At 32.6% G+C, this 27161-nt stretch overlaps 3 protein-coding genes across 10 annotated transcripts; all 3 read left to right on the forward strand.

Moving 5' to 3' along the window:
- Positions 1-178: 178 nt before the first annotated feature.
- Positions 179-7427, forward strand: LOC111704068 (mitochondrial inner membrane protease subunit 1). The gene is made up of 6 exons (XM_023476206.1): positions 179-409; positions 1110-1185; positions 2506-2549; positions 2926-2990; positions 3351-3417; positions 7146-7427. The coding sequence occupies exons 1-6, from the start codon at positions 274-276 to the stop codon at positions 7232-7234; spliced, it is 477 nt and encodes a 158-aa protein (XP_023331974.1). The 5' UTR covers positions 179-273; the 3' UTR covers positions 7235-7427.
- LOC111704064 (GPN-loop GTPase 2) lies at positions 6568-15379 on the forward strand. Its single transcript, XM_023476194.1, has 13 exons — positions 6568-6717; positions 7975-8072; positions 8608-8722; positions 8984-9068; positions 9533-9622; positions 10744-10811; positions 11354-11427; positions 11769-11867; positions 12711-12816; positions 13493-13596; positions 13756-13836; positions 14322-14420; positions 14929-15379. The coding sequence occupies exons 4-13, from the start codon at positions 9035-9037 to the stop codon at positions 15002-15004; spliced, it is 831 nt and encodes a 276-aa protein (XP_023331962.1). The 5' UTR covers positions 6568-6717; positions 7975-8072; positions 8608-8722; positions 8984-9034; the 3' UTR covers positions 15005-15379.
- On the forward strand, positions 15376-26580 carry LOC111704067 (cleavage and polyadenylation specificity factor 73). Of its 8 annotated transcripts, none has more exons than XM_023476197.1 (23): positions 15376-15503; positions 15757-15846; positions 16199-16309; positions 16481-16615; positions 17010-17106; positions 17428-17502; positions 17639-17726; positions 18221-18289; positions 18704-18788; positions 18856-18943; positions 19720-19795; positions 20267-20333; positions 21154-21234; positions 21474-21551; positions 22341-22454; positions 23076-23162; positions 23615-23713; positions 23853-23960; positions 24299-24418; positions 24825-24914; positions 25191-25292; positions 25646-25935; positions 26247-26580. In XM_023476197.1, the coding sequence occupies exons 1-22, from the start codon at positions 15384-15386 to the stop codon at positions 25739-25741; spliced, it is 2076 nt and encodes a 691-aa protein (XP_023331965.1). In that variant the 5' UTR covers positions 15376-15383; the 3' UTR covers positions 25742-25935; positions 26247-26580. The 8 variants fall into 8 exon arrangements, with proteins under 8 accessions (XP_023331965.1, XP_023331966.1, XP_023331967.1 ...); XM_023476198.1 differs by having other exon boundaries at positions 26316-26580; XM_023476199.1 differs by having other exon boundaries at positions 26339-26580.
- The last annotated feature ends 581 nt before the right edge of the window (positions 26581-27161 follow it).

The raw sequence follows: 27161 nt of genomic DNA on the forward strand, positions 1-27161 counted from the left end.
GTTTAATCCAACTTGTTTGAATTTACCCGCCGACATGTTTGAAGCTACGACCTCCTATTGGTAGAATAAATTGCTAGGAAAATAAAAGACGATTTATTACAAATATTTATTTTTACGCGGCCATTGCGCAGTCTTTTTTAACTTAAAAAATACAAAGCATGACTTTTTCATTCATTTCCTTACATTACACTCTGACGTTTACAATAAGTTGTATTCGAATATAGGAATTTAAAATCTAGTTGTATGATGTTTTTTATTTAGATTTATCAGTGTATGGAGAATGTACGACGCTTGTTTGTTGTTGGTAAGAAGCTGTTTATTGCCGGTTGTGTTATCAAAACATTTACGCTGTACGGTTTCGATGTCTGGCTTCTTACGGAGAAATCAATGGAACCTACTTTAACAGACGGTAAGTATAATGCAAAGACACCGTATATTTTACTACTTTTACTAGGTAGAAAAATATTTAAGACATACATCCCTAGATAGAGTTCAATATTCAGCAACCCCAGGCCCCCACCACCACCACTTCTACCATGCAAAGGATTTTGTACATTTCTTTGAATTCAAGAGATTTCAGAATAGCTTTGAATGCACTTTATTATTGTAATACAATGGTGTTTTTTAGTAAAATTTATAAGCGGCCCAGTTCACTCCAGGTCATGTAATGTTGGGGGGAAGGGGGGGTTGCGGACTAAAATTTAACTGTGCTTTCAATGAGGGCTAAATTTAGGTAATTTCCTAGTTAACGATTTTTGGACCCGCCCCCACCTCCTTTCAATTTTGTTCATGGATCTCTTATGTAACACATGGATAAAATTGGTCATGTGTGCGCAGCGTCCGGCCCCCTAGACTTTCTTAATCGTAGCGCTCGGCCCAAAAATTGTCTTAACCTAAACCTAAAACTTAAAATGACTTCATATATTCTGTCCTAGCCGCGCCGCTTGACCCCCTAGCATGTCCTAGCCGTAGCGTTCGGCCCAGGGGGGGCCGGGTCCTAAAATCGTATAAGAGGAAAAACCCCAATATTTGTTTATTTTTTTTGTACAATTTATAACTTTGAGATATCATTGTTTTTTTTTGATTTTTTTATATTATTTTTTATATAGGTGAAATTGTACTATGCTGTCCCAGTGGTCGTTTAAACCTTTATAATCTTAGCAGAGGAGACATTGTAATTGCAAGGTAACTTTTGTTCATTAACAATATAAATTGAATTATTCTAATAATAAAGGAAGATCTCTACTATTTTCACATTATTAGTCCTGAATCCATTGCTGGGGTTTATATTGTATCAAACTGAGGAAAATAACAATTGTAAATGTCCCCCCGGGGGGTGGGGGGGGGGGTCCCCTGCTCCCACCAGGCATCTTTGAAAATCATTCCCCCCCCCCCCCATCTCCTTCTTTTAAATATACAACCCTTAGAAAACATATACCCCTGTTGGTGAAATATCGTTTGCAGTAATGATTGATCTGACTAATGTACATTCGGAGTAACGTTCATACGGAGTAAGTGCGAATGAACACTTCATTGTTCAATCAAACTAAAATCCGAGTGGAAAATTTTTTAAGCACGTGGAGAACTATCTTTTTAAATTCTAGTGGAATTTGGCTCATTTAATTAATAGCTCCATCGAACATATTTTAATAGCAATGAACAAAAAATGTTCAATTGTGCTAAAGCTAAAAGTGTGGGTTACAACGACGTTAATACAAATAAACATATTTTAGTGCAAATAAACAAAAAATGTGCAATTAAACTAAAATTTAAAATTTCACCATTTTACACATTAATTCTTATTAGTATACAAATGAACATATTTTCGTGCAGATGAACAAAACATGTTCAATCAAACTAAAATTTAAAATTTCACCATGTTTGCTCAAAAATTATAATTAGTGCAATTAAACTTATTTTAGAACAAATGAACAAAAAAATGTTCAATCAAACCAAAATCTAAAATTTCACCATTTTGCACATTTACCCTAATTATTGCAAATGAACACATTTTAGTGCAAACGAACAAAAAAAATGTTAAATCGAACTAAGAATTCAAAATTTCAGCATTTTGCTCATAAAGTAAAATTGTTCAATGAAAAAAAAATTTAGTCCGTTTGAACAAAATTTGTATTGAAAAAGTTCATTTTCACTGATATTCAATTGCACTAATATATATACAGAAAAACATTAGTCGGCTTGAACAAATTTTTTGTTGGAAACTCATTTGCACTAATAATTACAAAAAAAAATTAGTTTGTTTGAACAAATATTTTAGGTATTTCATATTAGAATATTTTAGGTACTCCAGATCAGTTGCAACAATGATCATTTGTACTAAATATTCCTGGCGGGAAAATAAAATATTCCTGGCAGGAAAATGAAATTTTAGTCCAATTGAACACAGTAAAGCTCGATTTGTGTTCACTTAAACTAATGCTCAATCGTAATACAAACCTGTTTATGATTTAGTGCAAACGATATAGCATCCCTCTGTTTGTTTAGAAATCCAACAGAGCCCAGAGAAAACATATGTAAACGTATTGTAGGTAGGTTTTCATAAGGGACTGGAATCGTAATTGCAAATGATTACATGCTAAGGTGGTAATCCCCGATTCACAACGGTACCCTTAAAAAGCTTTGTCTGATCATGATTAAGTATGAATTAGATATGAATTTTTTGAATTTTGGAAACTGATAATTTTCAAATGCTGTTACTTTACAAAAAGCACTTGTGCATTTCTACTGCTGGAAAACATGTGGAAATTATTAGAATTAAAAACTTGTAACCTAGAAAAACGAGAAAGGTCGCTTGAAATTACGCGTTACCATCCTTTAAGATCAATGTTTCATTGAGAATATTTGCAAGTATTTATTTATCTACAGTTTTTTTCTGACAATTTTAAATAATCTAATACATTTTAGGTATAGCAGGTGACAGAGTGCCTTCAAACCACACTGGCCTAGAAGCATTTGTTCCAGCTGGTCGGGTGAGTTAGGATTTTTTTTAGTTTTCAAAAGTTCTGGCCTGGAGAAATACTTTTATTTATTAAATATGTCTTATGTGCTATTACTTTGAATAACACAATACAAATTAATAGAATTTCAAGTGACCCTCCATTTAAAGACCAACAGCTGTTTGAGCTCATATGTTGTTTCTCTATATCAATGTTAAGGTAGGAAAACAACGATTCCTTTCTCATTATTTAAGGGCCCTGTTGTAAATCGGGCATATAATACGTGAAACGAAAGGTCACTTGAAATTACGATGACAGTCCCTAATATCAATATAAATGAACTTTAGTTGAGAGGAAAATTAAACAAAAGTTGGCGCATGATAATATATTTAGATTTGGTTGCAAGGGGATAATTTATCTGATTCTAGAGATTCTAGAAGTTTCGGATCTATCCCTATAGGTAATGAACAACTATAATGGATTCGGGATATTCGTCTTTTTGCAAAGAAATTGGACTTAATTTTATGATGAAATAAAGCTCTTTGCTCATATAAATATTATATATAACATATCCTGAAATATATATGTAAAAGTGTAGCTGAAATTCTGAACATATAAATATATAAACAGTCATGATCAGAAAGACCCGGAATTAATCGACAGTTAATCAGGCGTCTTTACAATTATATTTCTGGTAGTTTTAAATGCTCAAAAAACACAGACCACATTTTTGAAACGGCCGGACGAGAGCCATTTTGTGGTTATCGGTTATCATATTTGTAAAATTAAATTATAAGTCGTTCTGATTAGGACTGTATATAAAAAGAGTCTTCAACACACGATTTGAAGTTTTATCGTATCAACATTATCTTCCTTCTACAGTGATAAAAAAAAAAGGAGAAGTTGCAGTTTTTCCAATTTTGTTTTGCCGATTTTTAAAAATTCACTAGAGCAATTTAATTCAACAAAAGCATTATTAGAGCCATTTTGTGGTTATCGGTTATCATATTTGTAAAATTAGATTATAAAGTCGTTCTGATTAGGACTGTATATAAAAAGAGTCTTCAACAAACGATTTGAAGTTTTATTGTATCAACATTCAACATTATGTGTCATGCTTCTTCAGTGTCCCAAATTAATGAATTTAAGCTGCGTGTCAAATCTCCCAAAACCCGGTTTCAATTGAGCGCCGGCTTAAATCTTGAAAATGGAATACAATTTTAAATGGAACCAACTAGATATGATCTGCGGCTCAAATTCTTTAAATTCAGCCTCAGGATATATAAATATGTTCTCTAGAGCTGGCAAAACAGCTTGACAAAATTGGCTGAATTTATTAAGAGAATGCACTGTGGCGTTGGGACATTTCAATATCATAGATAGGACATTTCATAGGTAGAACATTTCATAGACAGGACATTTCATAGATAGGACATTTAATAGATTGGACATTTCATAGATAGAACATTTCATAGACAGGACATTTCATAGATAGGACATTTCATAGATAGGATTTTTCATAGATGAGACATTTCATAGATAAAGACATTTCATATATAAAGACATTTCATATATTGGACATTTCATAGATTGGACATTTCATAGATGGGACATTTCATAGATAAGACATTTCATAGACAGAGGAGATTATTTTTTTACAGATGATATTTTTTTCTTCTTTTCATATTTTCCCTTGTCTATGAAAAATCTTCTCTGTCTATGAAAAGTCTTATCTATGAAATGTAGGCCTTGTCTTCCTTCTACATTGTTAAAAAAAAAAAATGAGAAGTTGCAGTTTTTCCAATTTTGTTTTGCCGATTTTTAAAAATTCACTAGAGCAATTTAATTCAACAAAAGCATTATTAGTGAACAAATTTTATTGACAGATGAATAAGTTGAATTTTAAGTTCTTAAGAATAGAAGAAAGTACTCTTCATATGAAATGCTTTTTTTATTTATTTCCTTTGTAGCAATGTTTATGGGGAGCATCTATATATAAATTTGGCTTGTCTGTATGTTTGTCTGTTTGTTTGTATCCAATAAACGTCAAAACGGCTGAACCGATCGGGCCAAATTTTTTGTGTGACCTCACGTGACCCCAGGGAAGGTTTACGAATGATCAAAATTTTAAAAATTTGTGTTTAAAAGTTTTTTATTTAATTTTGAAAATGCGCCAAAAAATATTATAAAATCCGCAAACTTTTTTTGTTTTTGTTTTATACTGTACAAAGAGAAGATGCTCAGAGATAAAGTCACAATTAAAAGTTGAAATAGAAGATGGGCGCGAAGCGCCCTAAAAGCCTAGTTGTATTAGATTTTTCCTTGTCTGTGAAAAATCGAAGAAAATAAAATTTCATATTTAAAAATCTTCTCTTTCTATGAAATGTCCTATCTATGAAATTTCTTTCTATGAAATGTCTTTCTATCAAGTTTCCCAACGCCATGCACTGGTGCCCCAGGGGTGACATAGGCTAAACAAATTTCCAACTTTTTGGAATTTCAAGGGCAACGCCGACCACTTCAGATCTAAACTCATGATTTAATACCAAGTGCAGGTAAACGGCGGAAGTAATTATGATAGTTTAATACTACTAGCTAAAATGCCCGGCGCACAGTGCCTCAGAATAAGGAAAAAGGGGCAAAAACTCTTATTTTTTTATTTTATTTTTTTACTTTATCTTGATATTTTTAAGCATACTGAACAAGGTAAACCCATTTTATATGATATTGTATATTTTCACTCTTTTCGTGAGCCTGTTATATGCAGGTTGTATGCGGGCTTAGATTCACTATAAATTTTAGAGTTTTCATGTAGATCTAAAAATCGTCACAAAATGGTCATTATTCAATAAATTATCTTTAATTTTTTCAGTGAACATCATATGTATATATATATAATATCATCTGGTGAGTGACTGATATTGGACTTACATTGACGCCAAAAATTAATATTCGAATTTCACAAGTTGAGAAAAAATTATAAATTTCCAGAAAAAAATTCACAATATTTACTTCTTCTAAAAATGTCCTCACTAGTCCACCCTGAATTTTGATGGGTAAGTATCTTGAATATATACAGGAATGCCCGCCAAATGAAATCCGCCCCGAACTAGCACGTTTTTGAGGAAATGAATCTTGAAAGTTTCAAAGTCTGGGATTTTTCTGGGCATTTCTTACAGAAAAGTATATTGAGTTAGTGGGAAAAAACTTCAGAATTTTCAAATTTGATTCAATTTTAATGTATTTTGATCCAAAAAAGGTTGAAATCCATTTAGAAACATTGATTTTAGGGTTTTTGCTGTTTTTCATTAGCCTTGAGGCACTGTGCGGTGTAGCCCGTGAAATTTTTTAGCCTATGTTACTTCCGGAGTACTCAAGGGTTCCCTCAAAAAAAAATTCAGCCCATTCGGTCCAGTCGTTTGGCCAGCTACAGCTGGCATCTATCTATAAATTTGGCTCGTCTGTTTGTCTGTCTGTAGGAGGAGAGTTTAACAAAGAATTCTGCACTGTTATGAACAAGTAATTCTATTTGTTTGCAACAACTTATATTTAGGATCGCGTTCATTTTCGCGATTTTCAAACAAGTGGGCTAATGCAAAATCTATTGATAACCTACTATTCCGTCGTATAGGATATTTATTGTTTAGAAGGTCCAGGGCCCAAACACTCGATCCTTCGGAAGGTTAATCCAGGGTCTACACACCGATCTTGTCATTACAGAATTTAGCAACAAAACTCTCCTTGTTCTAACACAACTCAGGTAAATAAGAGATCTGAGATCAGAACTTGTGTTTTGTTAATCTCTGGATCGAAGCATTGTCTCCATCTTGAGGAGATCTACGGATATATTTGTTTAATATTGTATATCCTGTGATGATCGTAAACTAAAATTAAATGAGATCAAGCATTTATCTTTAAATATTTTAAATTGTCACCAGGGTTTTTATTTTTTTTTAAATGTAAAGAAAAAGAACATTTTCACAATTTAATTAGAAGATGGGCGCGAAGCGCCCTAAAAGCCTAGTATATATATAAGTGAAGCATTATGTGTAAAATAAATATAAAATATAAGTAATATAAACCTGGCCAAGGCCGGGCACTCTAGCTAGTATTTATTAAATATGCAGTTGTTGACAGTGGAGCTAAAAATTAAAGTTAGGTTTTCTTTAATTAACCTAAAATGTTAAGGATTGGTCCGAGGAAAACTGATTTGTCGAGTATGGCCGATAGACTTCAATCAACCCAAACTTAGTCATTCAATTAGCAGTAGTTCATAACAAAGCAGCGTTGAATTTTGTTTTTTAAAGATAAAATCATATTTAGTGTGATGAAGTTCAATTTGGCAAACTTACTAACTCTGAAATTAAATCAATATTGACACTAAAGAAATAAAATTCTAAATCTAGTCTTCACTTATTTGTTACAAATGTCCTAAGGTTTTCCCTATATTTTACCTGAAATGTTTTCAGAGAATGTAAAATGTCTTCTTTATTAGAGGAGACACAATACCCGGTTCCACAAAGAAATACTGAAGTTAAGGTTGGTAAATATTTTTATTTTATTTCTATCATGTGGTTGATAAAATTCCATATCTGATCCCGATGGGATTGAGCTGGAAAATATACTTTGGAACAAATTATACCTTCTGTGTGATAGTGAAAATGTACTAAACGAATATATACTGCATTCGGGGTGTCAAATGGTGTAAATATTGTTAGTAAATATAATTGAAATACTTACATTTACATAAACCAAAAAATACATACACCCAATAAGGGGGGGATTTTCCAAGATATTGAACGCCTGAAATATGACATTGTTACAGTTAATGTCCAGATTAAGCACTGTAGATAAACACCATTTCACACATGGGTTCAGATTTTTTAACACCAAACAATCCATATTCCATATTCCGCTTCAGTACAAATAGGCTAGTTTTTTTATATTCTTCAGACCTGCAAAAAGACTCCTTGCTATTATAAGTAGATTTTTTGAAGAATGTTTAATTTGTATCTAGGAAACTAGGAACAGTTGTTGAGATATCTAAAGATACAGTTAGGAACGCTGTCGAGGGTTCAAGCGGAAGAAGCGTCTACACTGTAAATACTTTACTTGGTATGTTGGTAAACTAATTATAAATAAATGTTGACAAAGTGCATGTTCAGTTAAATATTGTATTAAAAATAACATTAAAAAAGATAAGTTAATTTTTCAAACTTTGTTCAATTGATCGATTGAAAGTTATTAAGAAATAAATCGCCCTAGAGAATTTTATAAACTTGCTTTCCCTAATTTTAGTTTTTTAGATTTCTTTTTTTATTTCTAAAAATTTTAAATTGTTTATTTAGATATAAACACTCTAAATAATCTCTCCGGCTGACAATAATCTTTGAAATAGAAAATTCATGAACAATTTTGGAAAATAAAATAACTTTTTGATACTACAGGATAATTTATTCTTGGTAAATTATTAAACATCCATGACTATGACAAAAAATATCTTCAAATTCTGATAAATTGGCATTTTTCTCCGGCTACAGTTATCTTTGGAAAATAAGACTAATACAAATGAATAGCTGAAAAGTCATTTAGTTTAACCCTAAAAATACCCAAATAAGTGAACGGTCCCTTTAATTTTGAATATTGGCAGGTGCTGAAAGTGAAGAAATCCTATTGTTTTCTCGAATACTGGCCGAGCAGCTGAAGCTAACTAAACCGGTTTTACTCACCCTAGCGGTCAAACAGCTGGATCACGACAAAACAAGGAACATTTTCTAACCACCGATAAAAATTCGTATTTTTTAATTATTACAAAAATCGTCCTTTTTTACATTAAAATAAAGAGTTACTTTATATTATTATATTAAGTTCATCCCACGAACTTCACAAACTTCTATTGTATACAAATCTTTTGAATAGTTTTTGGTTTATATTTTCATAAAATCTATAGAACTATCAATCAAATAAGAATACTGAAAGATCAAGTTTTTACTGAAGTATACAGCTGGTTAGAATATTTTGTTTAGAGAATTGGTGAAGTTTGTTGTTGAAAAGTTTAACAACTAAAATTGTTAAGCATGGATCAAACAAGATTTGGACAAATTGTTATAGGAATCATTTTAATTTTATGAAAACTTATTTAACAAATTTTCAACTATTCAGTCATTGCTTTTTATAATGACTTACCAAAAGATGAAATAAAAAAAATTATATATTTTTACTAAAAAAATAACAGCAAAAATATTTTTTCAGAAGAAACACATTTTAATTACAGATTATTACTTAGTCTGGGGTTTTTCCTACCTTTGTTTTATTTGCATTGATTAACTTTCATTAATTACATTTTCAGCATACATTGTTAACGCTGCAGTACACATTTGGTGTTATCACATAAACAAAATGATAAATAAGCAATATTCCCAGAGGATAAAATGCCATGCTTGAAGAATAGATTGTACTGCTGCTACGCAACCACTTACAATATTTCAAAATTATACGTCTGCCTCATATCCATTATTCATATCAAATCATCGGTGATACTTCCTTAAATTGATCAAATTTGATTGATTAATTAGGCCCCCCTGGCTCTGGTAAAACTACCTATGTCGGTAGTATGGCGGAACTATTACGAAACCTTGGAAGAAAAGTTGCAATTATTAATTTAGGTAAATGCTTTTCTCGTAATAAAACCAAATTCTGGGAAGATACTTTATCTTCTTACTATTCACACTGCTGAAAAGGGACCATCAGGTTTAAAATCAAAACGCCTAACTATGCAGTCTAGTGAATTATAATCTCAATTTCAGGAAATGCCATCGAAGGAATTTTGAGTAAATTAATTTTTAAGATATTGTAGAAATCAAGTGCATTTTCAGGTCTAAAAACAAACGTTAAATATATTTTTCAAGACTTGATTAAGTTGATTCTGTTTTTTTGCGATATTTTATTCACTGTCTCTAAATTTTGTGAACAATCTTAAAACATGTTTTAGTAAAAATCAAAGCCACAAGTGAACTCGGTTTAAGTACTGCTTTAAAAAGGGTTTTTTAAATGAAATCCTTAAAAGACTTTTTCAGGCCGTATCTAGTCAGTCAGGCAGTTGATTTAGGGCTTTGTTTTTTTACTACAATATGTCTTATGACTGTTAACAAAAAGTGACATAGGACCCTGCCATTAACAGTTAAAAAAATATCGCAAAAAAACCAGAAGAAGCTTAGTAAAGTCTTTACACGAAATTTACGTTTGTTTTTAAACTTGTAAATTAACTTGATTTCTGGATTTGGGGAAAATTCCCTAGGTGGCATTTTCTGAAAATTGAGATTATAATTCAGTAGACTCCATATTAACATATTCTGAAGAAAGATGTCTAGGAGTTTTGACTTGTAACCTGATGGACCATTTTCAGCAGTGTGTATATCAACTGCATTTATGGGTTTTTTAAAATATTACTTGTTTATTATAGATCCAAATAGAAAATAACTTTTGCTTTTAAAAATAAAAGAAAAAGGTTTAAAAAAGAATTTAAGAAAAATCAGTATTCTTTTTTAGTCATAGATCAAGACTAGTAAAACCCCTTGTGTTGTAAATTAGCTAGTTGAAAAATAACTAATAGCTTGCTTTAATGATATTAAGTTTCTTAAACAATAAGAAACCAGTCTGCTCTACAATAGCGATTAAATAATCAGTTTTCTGTATTTTTTATATCATTAAGAACTCTTTAACCTGTAATTATCAAAACGAAGTAAGTCTCAAAATATTTACATATTTATGAAAAGATCAATTATAGATCCGGCGAATGAGAATGTAGAATACAAAGCAGATATCGACATATCAGACCTTATTCAATTAGAGGAGGTAATCATTATCAGGAATTGCTGAACAAATTTCATGATGGGTTAAGTTTGTAAAATCGATATTTCTTTTGATTCTTCCCTAAAAGTTTTATTCTCATTTACAGGTTGAACGTTTTACCCTAAAATATTTGAAAATGGAAATAGGGCTGATCAAAAAATTATGTTAATGGGACTGTGAGTGTAATTTCAAGTGACCCTTCTTGCAAAGATGACAATGCCCGATTCACAATGGTACCCTTGAAAACTTTATTTGATAATAATGAGGAAGATATTGTCATTTTTCTAGGTGTTTTATTTTTGATAATTTCTAAACGTTTTCCTGTAGTTACAAAGCGCAATTTTCTTCAGGTGAGAAAACACAATTGAAAAAAATCAGCTTTCAATATTATAAACATTGATATAGCTAATTCACATTTGATAAGCCAACCTTTTAAGGGTAGTTAGGATACCGTTGTGAATTGGGCACTGCCATCTTTGAAATAAAGAGTTCCTTGAAATTACGTTTACAGTCCTATTATCTACCATTGTTTTTATGCTACCTAGGTTATGGATAGTGTAAAACTGGGACCCAATGGAGGGCTGATTTATTGTATGGAGTTCTTGAGGGAAAACTTCAGGTTTCAATAGAATTGTGCATTTATTTAAATATTATTTATTTATAAATTTTATTGTCTTTTGGCCAACATTACCTACCATGATTACCCCAACAACGTTAAGTTACTTAAAGTTTCTTTGGACAGGTATGTAAAATAACCACCCGTGAAAAAATTCGCGCATTTTCATCTCTAAAGACGATAAAATTGTGACTCGATCTATTTTGCCTACAAAACATCCCTCTTGCGCTCTTTATGTTTTGTATGCAAAATTGGTCTTGAGAACCATTGGTTAAGTAAAATTCCCAAATCTTCCCTGTGAAGTAGTTGTAAATAAATATAATGTAATATTTTTTTTTGTTAAGTTGGTTGATGGATCGAATAGAACAATTGGCTTCAAATTCCTACCTTCTGATTGACTGTCCGGGACAAGTTGAACTTTTCACAACAAATACTGCAGTACGGTACGTATATACAACAAATACTGCAGTACTGTATATTTTCGCAACAAATACTGCATGCAGTATGGTAAATTTTCACAACAAATACTGCAGTACGGTGCGTTTTCACGACAAATACTGCAGTACGCCTCGTTTTCAAAACAAATACTGCAGTACGGTACGTTTTCACAACAAATATTGCAGTACGGTATGTTTTAACAACAAAAACTGCAGTACGTTGCGTTTTCTTAACAAATACTGCAGTACGCCACGTTTTCAAAACAAATACTGCAGTATGGTACGTTCTCAAAACTAATACTGGTGTGCGGTACGTTTTCACAAGAAATACTGGAGTGCGGTACGTTTTAGCAACCAATACTGCAGTACGGTACGTTTTAGCAACAAATATTACAGTACTCCATAAATAATTGTTGGTGAAAATCAATGAATTTTTGGTCAAAAAGTATTAACAAGGGTGACATTTGTCTTTTGATGTCAAATTTTTCATTTCATTTCCTTCATATTTCTTGAAATGTGTAAATTAGAATTCTTAATTTTTTTACAATTACGACAAAATGGTACGTTTTGACAGAAGATATTGCTGTACGTTTCAGTTAGCTGCTGTACTTTATATTTTATGTACAGGGATATTATTGGAAGACTTGTAAAGAAGGATGTACAATTCGCTGTGCTGTACAAACTTAATGTTTACTGTACAGGGATATCATTGGAAGACTTGTGAAGAAGGATGTACAGTTCGCTGTGCTGTACAAACTTAATGTTTACTGTACAGGGATATCAATGGAAGACTTGTAAAGAAGGATGTACAGTTCGCTGTGCTGTACAAACTTAATGTTTACTGTACAGGGATATCATTGGAAGACTTGTGAAGAAGGATGTACGGTTAGCTGCTGTACATCTGGTGGATGCACACTACTGCTCAGACCCCGGCAAATTTATCTCAGGAACTTTTTTAAATAGATAAAAATTCAATTTCTCTTTAGTTCTTTCATAATTTAATGATTAATTTGCTCATTGGTTTATTAATCCATAGATCTATAGAGCATAGTGTATTAGATCAATTAATTGATGATTTGTCGGTACAATTATTGATAAAACAATTTGCTTCAACCAATTCATATAATATTTGCATTTTTTATTTTTTTATTATTAGAATGCAGAAATTGTTCTTTTTTAACTTTATTGTACAAGACGTTAGGTTTAAACTATGTCAGGCTGAAAAGCCTTCACCTATAAGGGATTGTGATGGCATACCCCTTGTAGGTCAAGGAGCTGTTGGACACTTCCCTAGCTGTATGATATGATATGATATAGTTCTAGATCTTGTTCTCTAGGTTCTAGATCTTGTTCTTTATGTTCTAGATCTTGTTCTCTAGGTTCTAGATCTTGTTCTCTAGGTTCTAGATCTTGTTCTCTAGGTTCTAGATCTTTTTCTCTAGGTTCTAGAAATTGTTCTCAAGTTTCTATATCTTGTTATTTATGTTCTAGATCTTGTTCTCTAGGTTCTAGATCTTGTTCTCTAGGTTATAGATCTTTTTCTCTAGGTTATAGATCTTTTTCTCTAGGTTCTAGATCTTGTTCTCTAGGTTCTAGATTTTGTTCTCTAGGTTCTAGATCTTGTTCTCTAGGTTCTAGATCTTGAGTATCTGCTGGATTGTATTCCTGAGGATAATTTCACCAAGAAGTATCGAGCTCTGAACCATGCAATGGTGGGACTTATCTCGGATTACAGGTAAAAATAATTAACAAATTTGTTCAAAGAATTTATTTAAATCTGTACATTCAGCCGTACCTTTCATTCCCGACAGTTCAGCCTAAGACGCTAATTATCTCTTAAATCATTTAAATTTTCACCTTCTAATTAGTTAATTAACCCTTTTTATATTTTTAGCCTAGTAAACTATGTTCCAGTAACAGTTAAGAGTAAGGAAAGAATGCTCGCAGCTTCAAATCTTGTGGATAAAGCAAATGGGTAATTTAAAGTTAAAATTATACTCGAGCTAATTTTGCCCTCAAAGGCATTTTTAATGCGGAAACTTAAGCTGCACTTAAAAAATGCATCTGGGCTAATAATGAAAAGATCTTAATAACTTTGCATTGTAATTTTCTTTACTTTTACGTTCAATCCCTGCAGATTGTGAAGATTTGAAGGATTATGGTACAATTAGTAAATTTTAAAAAGGGAAAGATGGTTTTTCAAATTAATCAAGTAAATCAAAACTCTTTTTTATGTCTTATGTCAATTTAGATTTTCAACTTGTGGGAGATAAGGGTTATTAGTTTTGTAAAATATTTGTCAAGAAAAAATAAGTTTTGAGTTGGTTCTAACTTTAACTCCCCCCAACCCCAAAAAAGATTTCTTTTGTACAGCATTGTTGATTTTAAACTGGGCACCCTAAGAATAAATCCAAGGAACGATTAAAAGTAATTATTAAAAAATATTAAATGATTATTAAGATACGTGTTTGGAACTGGAGAGGAGAGGAATCTGAAGAACCTGATGGGATCTGCTCTAGGAGGAGCGGACTTCGAGTGGGCTAAAACAGGAGATATTAGGTCAGCAGTGATGGACAAAGTTTGATACGGATGATATTTGTATGCCTAAACCATTCTAAACCAAAATATTATTTTTATAATATTTAAGACTAAAGATCTTTCATTGAATGATATTCAGCATGGGCAAAGTTCCGATAACGAACGGATAAGACCATTAAGTTACTTGATGGGTCAATTCTTAAGGTTGATTTAACTAACCGTTAACGAATGGATTGATAAACATTCTGACTTGCCCAGCTCTACCCTTTAATTATTATTTCGAGGCTACACAAAGGAAAATTTAATTAACTGCCAACGTACCTGAGAATCACTAAATAGTTTTAAAACAAATATGTTTGTTCAAAAATCTATCCAGAGATCGGAATTAATTAACAGCGAGAAGAAGTTGAGCTAGTTTCCTTAATGGTCGATAATCCACTAGAGAAGTCGTTAAACTATTCGTACCTTTATTTTTCCCCCGGTGTTAATCCTACCTCAATTTTTTAATAAAAGATTTCCTTTGTTACAGGACTGAATACATGGAGGATGAAAATATGGGGAATGATCTTGATAAAGTTGATATAGATCCTCAGTTTCAAGTTTAATCATTCAAGTTACTATACAGATCCGCAGTTCCAAGTTTATACTTCAAGATACCATACAGATTACAGATCCGCAGACTCGAGTTTGATCCTTCAAATTAACAGACAGAACCTTTTAAGTTTGATCCTTCAAGTTACCATAAAGATCCGCAGTTCCAAGTGTAATCCTTCAAGATACAACACTGATCCGCTGTTCCTAGTTTAATCCTTCAGAATAAAACACAGAACTATATTTTCAAGTTCAATCCTTTCACAGGTTAAATCGAATATTAGACGATCGAAAAAGGATTTTAATAGATATTAATATGTATTTAATTTTACTTCCATATACCCAAAATCGCAAGTGTTCTAAGTCCGTCATGACATATTTTTTTCAGACAAAATGGCGAAGGGTAACGTTGAGTTGCTCGACGTGCCGACAGAGGAATCTGATCTGATGAAGATTACTCCATTGGGTTCTGGACAGGAGGTTGGCCGGTCCTGTCATATTGTTCAGTTTAAGGTAAACAAATAAATTCTCAGGAATTATCCAAAAGTACATATTGACACTGTTCCCTTGAATTCACTATTCTCACTGTACCTTACACTTGAATTCTATCCGAAAGAAAACTAATTCGATTGATAAATATTTATCTCAAAAAACATAATTCACAATTACAGGCGAGCCGTTTCAATGCGGACAGCCGGCATTGCTTTATTTCGTAAACTTGTTAAAAAGGATAGAAAACTCAAACTATATTCATAATAAATGTCAGGATAAGAAGATAATGTTGGATTGTGGAATTCATCCTGGTTTATCAGGGATGGATGCTCTTCCCTTCGTTGATATGATTGAGGCAGATCAGGTATTTAGGATTCAGGGGGAGGTTAAGTTACTTGGGACAATAACGTAAAATAACGACACGCTCTGTGAAGTTTTCTTGAAATAATTTGCGCATTTTCATCTATAAAGACGATAAAATCGTGTACAAACAACTAACTACTTTTTCGGAAAATTAAAAATTTTACTGAACCACGGGTTCCCTTGACAAAACATCCCTTGCTGCGCTCTGGATGTTTTGAAGGCAAGATTGGTCTTGGGAACCCTTGGTAAAGTAAAATTCCCTTAGCTTCCCTGGAAAGTAAATAATTAATAATATTTTTATAATAAATTTAATATTTTAATGATCAGTTTAAAATCCCCGAAAACATTTCTAGGTTGACCTGCTTCTTATATCTCATTTTCACCTGGATCACGCCGGTGCACTTCCCTGGTTTCTCCAGAAGACGACATTTAGAGGAAAGTGCTTTATGACGCATGCAACAAAGGTATTTATTTCAATTTTGACCAAATGAAATCTGAGCTATAGTTTAATTTTTTCTTGGGCTGAGGTATAAATTTATTTTGTCAAGGGATTTATCGCTGAACTCTAGCTGGTATTTACCTATTTCAATTTTCTATTAAATTAACTTTAAAATCTCCAATTATTTGCTGCATAGGCCATCTTCTTCTGGTTGTTGTCGGACTACATTAAAGTGTCTAATATCTCGACAGACCAGATGTTGTATACCGAGGCAGACCTCGAGGCTTCCATGGACAAGATTCAGACAATTAACTTCCATGAGGAGAAGGAGGTAATCAGGAATCTATATCTACATATATAAAGTTGTAATCTCTGTTTGTCTTTGGGATTTGCTATAAATTTGGATTGGGATACTCGTGAGACCCACGGGAACGATCTTAGCTTGGTTTTAGGATTCTAATAGCAAATAATAGCAAAAAATTAGTTTCCCGGTAAAATCGTTCAATTGCGGGTAAACGGCGGGAGTAACAAAGAGTAACCTGGGCAGCGCTGGGTTTCCTAGCTAGTATATATAATGTTGTAATTTGTGTTTGTTTGTATGGCTCTTATTTGGAAAATTGATGCAAAAAAACTTTGTTTTTCTGACGATTAAATAATTTTAGGATTTTTCGCAGTGATTGACAATTTTTCTTTACTCTTTCATGCTTTACTACTTTTGTTTTTAGGTTAATGGAATTAAGTTTTGGTGTTACAATGCCGGCCATGTTTTGGGAGCAGCTATGTTCATGTTAGAGATTGCAGGAGTTAAAATCCTATATACAGGTATACAATCCTCTTATTCATGTTCATGTCAGAGATTGCAGGAGTTAAAATCCTATATACAGGTATACTATCCTCTTATTCATGTCCATGTCCTAGATTAAAGGATTAAATTCCTTTTCACGTGTAACTCAAATTTGAAAATTTGAAGCAGATGGCAAATCCCCACACATTTGATTTAATTTAAGTATTCATTATTTTAGTACATAGCTATAGAACTATTGCAGTATAGTTTAAAAAATTGATAATATATTACAAACATTACTGTGTTTGAATTAAATACAATTATTCCTCCCTCTAAACGATTTTATCTATTTGTTTCAGGAGATTTCTCAAGAGAAGAAGATCGACATTTAATGTCAGCTGAGATTCCATCCATTCGGCCTGATGTTCTTATAGGCATAGTTTATACATATTGTTCATTCCGTTCATCTTGTTCATCTTGTTATCTTGTTCATCTTGTTCATCTTGTTTATCTTTTTAATGCATAAGTTTGATTAATTGATTGCTTATTTTTGATATGTATGAACTGTAGTGGAGAGTACGTACGGAACCCATATTCATGAGAAGCGTGAGGATCGAGAGAATAGGTTTACACAAACTGTTGCAGACACTGTTCAAAGGAATTCGTCATTTTATTCATTTATTTTTCAGATTGCTTTACATGATTTTACAGGAGTATATTCTACTTATAATCTGGAGGTTTGAAGAATACATCTAGTTTTACACGAACCCTTGCATTCCAAAAATCCAAATAAAATTTATTTTCTTGAAATCAACTCATATCAAATATGATATTTGTCATAAAATATTATTATGCGTAGGAAGAAAGTGTAATAATCAAAATTATTGTTATAATATTAAAAAGAAAAACCGTGGAATAATTTTGATAAATAAGGCTTGAATGATCAAGGGATCAATTTATTAAGTGATCAATTTAATATATTAACTGGTTGGCTAATTAAACTAATTTATTTTAAGCTTGATTTATTGATCAAATAACAGATTATTAAGTGATAATTAATTTAAAAGTTGAATGATTGATTAAATAAAGTATTAAATGATACCATATTGAATTGAATTTGAATTAATTCAAATAATTGATTGATTGTTGAAGAGGAGGACGGTGTCTGATTCCTGTATTTGCTCTGGGACGAGCTCAGGAGCTTCTCCTCATCCTAGACGAGTAAGTTTAGCTACACTTATATTATATATAGTCCTTTAAGAATTTTTTTAGTAATTGGCGATTTATAAAATTTGCCTGAATTATTTTTTAGACCCAAAACTAGGTGTTAAATTTGAAGATCTTTGTATTGAAAATTTATTTTATGATTTAATCAAAACTTGTGATACTGATTTATCCACTGTTTGTTAAATTGCATGTTATGTTCAGTTTTCTCAAAGTTAGATTAAATAAACAAAATATTATACTTTTTCCGGTAAAAATTTCTAGTGCTTATATTAATTAATGGACTCGTTGATTGATTGATCGATTGATTGATTGATAGATAGATTGATTGATTGATTGATTGATTGATTGATTGATCGATAGATTGGTAGAAAGATTGATTGATTGGTTGATTATTAATTGATTTATCAGATATTGGGCTGCTCACCCTGAGCTACATGATATACCAATCTACTACGCCTCTTCACTAGCCAAGAAATGTATGGCTGTATACCAGGTCCCTTTGAACTTCATAAAAATATAAATTTTTTGTTCAATGTTTTTTAAATATTTTTTGTATTTAGACTTTTATCAACTCTATGAATGAGAAGATCAGACGACAGATTGCTGTCAACAATCCATTTGTTTTCAAACATATCTCAAATCTGAAAGGTCAGTTCTAAACGTGTCACTCATATATTTATCCTGAGCAGTCATATTACGTCAAAGTGAAGTGTACAGATCTGTATCCCCACTGTCCCAATATTCTATAAGATTTGATGTCTTTTTAGACATTCCTTTAAATAATAATAATAAAAATCTGATATCATAAATGCTATTTTTTATTAAATGCATCTAAAATTTTAACCATAAACTCTTTAGCCAATCCGTTCGTAAAACATCTTATTGATTAATCATCATAATAAACGATACTTAAATATGTTAAATAAATTGTTAACGGTTAATATAAATTAATTTTCATCAAACATATCAATTAATTTGTTTCTTTAGCATTTCTAATACCTAAATTCCAGTTTATGTTACTTTTTCCTGAAAAAGATTTTTGCAAATAGAAAAAAGAATTGAGAAATATATGGCTTTGTTGGGTTCACTGTGTACAGTTTATTTTGCAATAAACATCACTGTATCACCAGGGGCGTATTCGGGGGGGGGGCTATGAGGGCTAAGCCCCCCCCTGGACCAGTGAAATCTATTGATTTCAGGGGGTTTTTAGGCCCCAACGGGTGCTGAGCCTGGAAAGATAAAAATTTAAGCAACCCCACCTGGACAAATTCCTGAATACGCCCCTGTGTATCACTGTAGAAAAAATATCGGAATGTACACAAAGAGCCAATGCACTTCTGGGATGGTTCCTTGTGTAATGTGTAGTGTGCTTTAGAGAAGATTTAAGAAAATATTTACCTTTTCGTTGTTAATTTCTCATTAAGGGATTGATCATTTTGATGATATTGGTCCATGTGTTATCCTCGCTAGTCCTGGCATGATGCAGAGTGGACTCTCAAGGTAACTAGTTCTTATGTTCTGTAAATATGGAAGGGGCGCAGATATCTCCGAAAATTCAAGTGATTTACAGTATTGAAGCTGATTTGCCCGGCGTTGCTCATGGAATTAAAAAAATCGAATTTCAAAAGAAAAATATTTCGGATTTTAAAGGAGAAAAATAAATTTTCGTTAGTCTATATGTTACCCCCCTGGGTACCCATGGGTTTCTTTAAAAAATTCAGCTGATTTGGTCCAGCCGTTTGGCCAGCTATGGCTAACATATAAATATACATCATCATATATACACATAACATATAGTACATATATGAGCGAAGAGCTTTATTATAAAGAAGATACTTTTAAGTTAAGAAAAAAAAAATCATATCTTAAACCAACGAAGTCATGATTGTTTGCTCTAATTCAATTTCTAGTTGACTTTTTGCTTGTTTGATTAATTTATTGATCAAGTGTCAAATAAATGTTTCTGTCTAGAGAGCTGTTTGAATCATGGTGCACTGATAAGAAGAATGGATGTATAGTTGCTGGATACTGTGTTGAGGTCCGTTATCATCAAATCTAGAATTTTAGGGGGAACTCTTTTCAAACCTTTTATATTTTCTTCCAATTTTCATTATTCTTTTTTATAAATACTTGGATCTTAAGTTTTTAAAATTTGACTTATTTCTCAATTTAAAGATTGTCTTAATTTGTGAACAAATGCTTCGTGTCACAGGAACTGTAGTTAACTTTTGAAAAATCGAATAGTAGATGGGTCAATCTCCAAAACAATCGAACGACAGATGTCAAAGATTTACCAGAATTTGATTCGTAAGACTTTAAAAGGACTGTAAGCATAATTTCAAGTGACCCTCAATGCGAAGATGGAAATGTTTGATTCACAAATAACGGCAGCTTTAAAATCTTTATCTGATCTTCAATGAATTAGATATCAATGTTTATAAATTAAAAAATTGATTATTTTTAAGTGTGGTTTCTCTACAAAAGTAACATGCGCATTTCTACTGCAGGAAAATGTATGGAAATTATCGGATGTATACACTTTTCAAACGAGAGAAACGACAATATCTTCCACATTATTGATCAGATAGATGTTTCAGGGGGTATCGTTGTGAATCGGGCATTGCCATCTTTGCATGGAGGGTCACTTAAAATAATGCTTACAGTACCTTTAAGTCTCAAATGATTCCAGAATAAAATCTCCGTCGATCCATGTTTCGAAGGGATATTCTTTATACTCATAAATCATGAGGGGAATTGATTTATTTTTTTATTATTCTCTCCCTTCTCAAAATGAGTTTCTCAGTCAGATTAAGGTTTTCATCCTAAATCCGAAATGGTTCATAATAATCGTATTTCAGGGAACTCTGGCTAAGCAGATATTGGCTGAACCTGAAGAAATCACAGCAATGAACGGTCAACGTTTACCACTGAGAATGCAGGTATAATCCTTAAGAAAAGTTATTTTTCCGTTTTAACTGTAATAATGCTAAGTTTCTGGGGAAATTTTTGAAATATTTTTTCTCCCCGTTGAAATAAAAAGCTGCCCTGTATGCGCTATTTAAATAAAAAGTAGATAGTCCTCATTCCATAAAATGTAAATAGTTAAATATCGATTTTTCAAGCGCTATACTTTTTAAAATTTTTTTTTAACTCCTTCAAATATTTTCTGTATTTGCAGGTTGATTATATTTCCTTCTCAGCTCACACGGATTATAAACAAACCTCAGGATTCATCAGACAACTTAAACCTCCACACGTAAGTCTCGTCATCCTAGTGATTTTATCATTATAAAAATGTATTCACACATAAAAATATACAATACATACATATATAAAGGGTGTAGTTAACATTGTTGATGTTGTTGATAGTTTTACAAATTTTGCAAAATTACGCAAAAATCTAATGTCTATCATTTCAGCAATTAGTTTAGTCTGAAATCCTTCAGCAAATAAATGGTCCTTTACCATATAGATTGTTCAATATTGTATTTAACTACACCTACACTAATTAATCTATTAAACAACAATATCCGAAATATATTTGTAATTATTACCGAGATGGACTAGCCCAGGCGACTGTTAGTGTGCAGTGGGGAGGGGGCTTCGGTCACTGGCCTGGACCCTGATGTTACGATTCACACTAGACTTGTGTCATAATCCAATATTTCACTAATATTTCTGAAGGGGTCTTGGCCTTGATTTCCACGGAATGATGGTTGATCTTTTATTTATTTATTTATTTTATTAAATAAATCTCCACATCTAAAGTTGTCTTAAGTTTTAAATGGATTGGCGACGCTCCATTAATGAGAAATCCAAGTTTTCCTACTGAAAATTTAATTACTTAAAAGTGTTGTTTATCTTTTAAAGTGACTTACGACTTCTTAAAAGACGATAAAGAAAATTGTCTGATTTATTCATAGAAAAGAGCGAAATCTTCCATATTAATACTCAGAAAGAGGTTTAACGTAACCATTGTGAATCAGACATGAAGTGAAGAGTTAATTGAAATGTCAACAGTCCCTTTAATGATATACCTGTCTAGGTTGTATTAGTACATGGAGAAGCTAATGAGATGAGCAGGCTGAAGGCTGCACTGGTCAGGGAGTACGAGGCAGATCCTACACACAACATAGAGATTCATAATCCTAGGAATACGGTAGGATTCTACACACAACATAAGAGATTAATAATCCTAGTAATACGGTAGGATCCTACACACAACGTAGATATTCATAATCCTAGGAATACGGTAGGATCCTACACACAACATAGAGATTCATAATCCTAGGAATACGGTAGGATCCTACACACAACATAGAGATTCATAATCCTAGGAATACGGTAGGATCCTACACACAACATAGAGATTCATAATCCTAGGAATACGGGAGGATCCTACACACAACATAGACTGATTATTCATAATCCTAGGAATACGGTAGGATCCTACACACAACATAGAGATTCATAATCCTAGGAATACGGGAGGATCCTACACACAACATAGACTGATTTTATAATCCTAGGAATACGGTAGGACCCTACACACAAATTAGAGATTCATAATCCTAGGAATACGGTAGGATCCTACACACAACAAACAGCTTTGGCGGAGAAATATTAAAAAGGGGGGCATTTTTTAAGAGGGATGGAATAATTTAATAATAACAAAAAAGCAAATTTTCCTAGATGAAAAGCTTTAGGTTAAACTTGCTACTTCAAAATGACCTTTAAAATCGTCCCTGTGAAAATGTTTGTTAAATTTGAAATATTGTAGGTGAGCGTAGAGCTGTATTTCCGTGGAGAGAAGATGGCTAAGGTGATGGGATCTTTAGCTATGCAGAAACCTCAGGAGGGTGTTAGGGTAGGCATATTTGGAATCAGGGGTGTATATTTTTTTAGAATTCTGGGTGGGGGGAATGAAAAATTGGACATCAAAAGAGGGGCGTATAAAAAATGATTTTTTAGAAAATATACACCTCTGTTTTGGATACCTTGTATTCTGCAGGGGTCTTGATTGAATTCACCCCCCCCCCCCCCTTACTTGGAAAAGATTATGAATTTCGAAGATTTTAAGGGAACAATGGAAACTGGCAAGAATTTTCTCTCTTTTCATAAAATTACTTTATAAATATCTGAGGGAAAAAAGAATTTTAAAGGGGGGGGGTGAGAAATGAATGTTCTGTATATTTCTTGCTTAATGTTAGAATCTTCCGATAGCGAGTTTATTTTTTTTTAAATTTTTTCTATTTGAACTGATTAAAACAAATAATAGGAAAATGTTGTTAAACGACTAGCTGACAGTTTGTTTCCTAGGTGTCAGGTATACTGGTTAAAAGAAACTTTAACTACCATATCTTATCACCGGCTGATTTACCAAAATATACAGATCTCACCATGTCTACTGTGACACAGGTATGTTTAGTGTTTACGGACGCTTTATAAGATAGAGGGTTGATTTGAAAAGTTGGGCTTTTACTTGATGAGATTGGGATAAATTATTGGTTTCGATTTGATTTTATATAAGCCTTTTTAACGCCTTCCTTTTTTGTAGAGACAATCAATTTTCTACAGTGGTAGTCTACCAATGCTTCAGTATCTACTGGTACAGCTGACAGGAGAACTAGAAACTGTGGACGGGGAAAAAACTGAAAGAAAACAGGTTTGTTTGATATTTAATACTTAAAGTCTTTCCAAGTATTTTGGGCCGCTTTGTCAATGGATGGACTTCGATGGCTGGGAGTGTATTTTGAACGATGGGTTGTCTTTTCATAAAAAATAATAATGATAAGGAAACCAATTGAAAAATATATCTTTCTACTAGAAGGGTGAATTTGAGGTTTAAAAACTACCTGCAAACCGACAGACCAAAAAAGGCCAATGGCTCTATGTATATTTTCGTTTCAGTTCGTATATTTCGTACCAAATGAAGTGCCGAGATCTTTAGTGCATGTATTTTTTCCAATAAATGCATATAACCTTTTGTTTTTATTTGTTCAGATATTTCGGGCGTTTGGTTCCATTGATATAATTGTTGAACCAAAGATGATAACCCTGGAATGGATCGCCTCGCCATGTAATGACATGTTCGCTGACGCAGTTCTATCCGCAGTGCTACAGGTAAAAACCTTTTTAATGGTTATCAAAATCTTTGTTTCGATCCTTAGAATGCTTTTGAGAATTTTAATATTTGAAAATTATATTTGTTCCTTCTTCTTATAGAATTCACCTTCTTGTATTAGATCCAGAAACTTGGTTATAAATTCACCACTTTTATCCAAACATGAATTATGCATGGCCAATTTTCTAAGAATGCTATGTTTCTTTTTGTTTTTGTATTAAAAAAACCTCAGTCTGGGAAACCCTTGGTAAAGTAGAATTGAAAAAAAGTTTTAATTAGGTATTATTGACTTCAAGATATCTGACCGTATTTTTGGAAAATTGGACAAAAAACCGTTGGTGTCAATTCACTGGCTATTTTGTCCTTACAAAATTATAATGTTTTTAAATAAATAAATATAAATAGGCTGAGTCTATGGAGTGTCCTAACTACCTCCCTCCCCCGGCCAAGGTGGATAAGATGCACTTCAAGGAGTGTCTCATTGAACTCTTACAGGTTTTTTACTTTTAACTTACATTTTAACTACTATCAAATAGTGAATATTTTAAAATGAGAAATTACGGGGTTACGCAACAAAGAATGACACTTAACGACTCCATGCAGATTTATTTTAGTCCTAATTCTTAAATTATATTCTTGCTACAGTTCTATAGTAATAACCAGTAAATCCTCTAGACTGATGCTGTTGGGGACTAAAATCTGAATTCCCCCCTCCTGTATACGCCCAATAGCTCGGGTATAATCATATTAAAGTTTGATTATTTTTTCTAGGATATGTTTGGAGAAGAGAGTGTTCCTAAACTTCTTCATGGAGATAAAATATACGTGTCTGTAGACAACAAGAAAGCATTTATAGATCTTACACAGTTTAAGGTAAAAAAATAAATATTTATTTACTATAAGCGAGGATTTACCAGTCAGAACTTACAAAGGAGGCGTTGCATCTATGACATTTTTCAATATCTCAAAAAATAATGGTGTTAGCCGGTTCTACTTTTGCATGTATACTCATCTGATGCTCTAGGAACAGGATATGACGTCAAATATTCAATGTCCCCGGGAAAGAAAAAGATTGTCAATTCCCCAATTGAGATTACTATAATATTTCTTTTTCATTCTTACTTTCACATAATTTCAGTTTGAAATCAGTTTTCCATCGGACTGGTTGCAAATGTCAAACAAGAGTTTTCGTAGAAATTTTAATTTTACATTTCTGATGTTCCTAGGTTTCCTGCGAAGAGGATTCTACATTTCAACAGATAGTCCAGACAGCAGTCTCTAAACTATACCAGTCTCTTGTACCTGCTAAGGGAACCTTGTAGGACACCCTTATCCTCCTACCTTCAGCATCAACTAATCAGTATAAAGTGCAGATTCACGAATTATAGTTTTAGGTTGATAAAAGAAACTGAAGATGCAATTTCAAGTGACCTGGGTAGCATGCCTAATTCAAGCATGCAACCTGACCCAGGTCGTTTTTTCTAGTACTAACGGCCTGTTAGTACTAGTTAACCAGGTTGGGTTGGGCCACTTATTTTTCTAAGGACAGGGGCGTACGAGAGCATTTGTTGCCCCCCTCTTGGCAACATTGTCCCCCCCCCCCTATGACACTTATTAAATGAAACGGTCACTTCAATTACGTCATCAGTCCCTTTAATTCATCTGATTAAAGACGTAAGACATGACCTTGTTTTAAAGGTTACTTGATAATTTTCCATGGTTTCTTTATTAATTGCGGATTTATGCAACTGAGAAATAAAGGAAATTATCAAACTTCAGCATGTTTTCAGATAGAAAACTGAAGAGTGACGATAGCTTTCTCATCAGTTTCTGGTATTGTTGTGAATCGGACATGACACTTATTAAATGAAACCCTCACTTCAATTACGTCATCAGTCCCTTTAATTCATGAATTGTAGCGCATGATTTCTTTAAACCGTTCTTAATTATCTTGTATCTCGGTAACTCTTACGCAGTTATAAATCCAATAAATGCCAAGGTAAAGGGTGTTGAAAAAAACAACAAGTGTTTGTTTGTTTTTTTAGTTTGTGTATGTAAGCGGATAAAGGATATAATCAAAAATGTTAAAGTTATCAAATACTTTATTCCACCTGTATGTTTTGCTCCCTATGCACAAATGAATAAAAGATCATGCCAGTTATGTACCTGTATTCTCGTTATTTTTTCAACCAAAATACAATGTTCACATAATAAAAGTTTTACTTGATATTTGAAATGGAAAATGTTCTACATATCGGTATCTGGAAGAGAGGAAGCAATCAGCAGAAGTAAAGATAGCAAGACTTCGTAACCCTTTGCCCCCCCCCCCTTGAGCCAGAGGTAGGCTCTAATTTATTAAACTTACATATCTATTCAGATTTTTTACTTTTCTTATTAATCGAAAATGTCACAATTTGTCTATTTTATGATATTTATCAAATTCTTTCTTGTACCATAATCTTAATTACAATATTTTTTTCGCTGGGTTGCATTCAAAATCCATTTCAGTTTCTCAGAGCAAGATGATTGACGCAGAGTTTTATTAAGCTTTAAAATAATACTATCTACAGTGGCGCAACTAGGGGGGGTGAACCGAGTTTCGACCGCCCCCTCAGCATATTTAGCCCCCCTCCCCCCTCACTTGGGTCCAGCATGATCATGATTGTGAATCATCTTTTATCAAATTTTGTCAATTGGGAAAAAACGCCCAAATTTTTCTTTGGCGCTTTGCGCACCATTTTT

This window comes from Eurytemora carolleeae, unplaced genomic scaffold, assembly GCF_000591075.1.
Source record: "Eurytemora carolleeae unplaced genomic scaffold, Eaff_2.0 scaffold582, whole genome shotgun sequence".
Lineage (NCBI taxonomy): Eukaryota > Metazoa > Arthropoda > Copepoda > Calanoida > Temoridae > Eurytemora > Eurytemora carolleeae.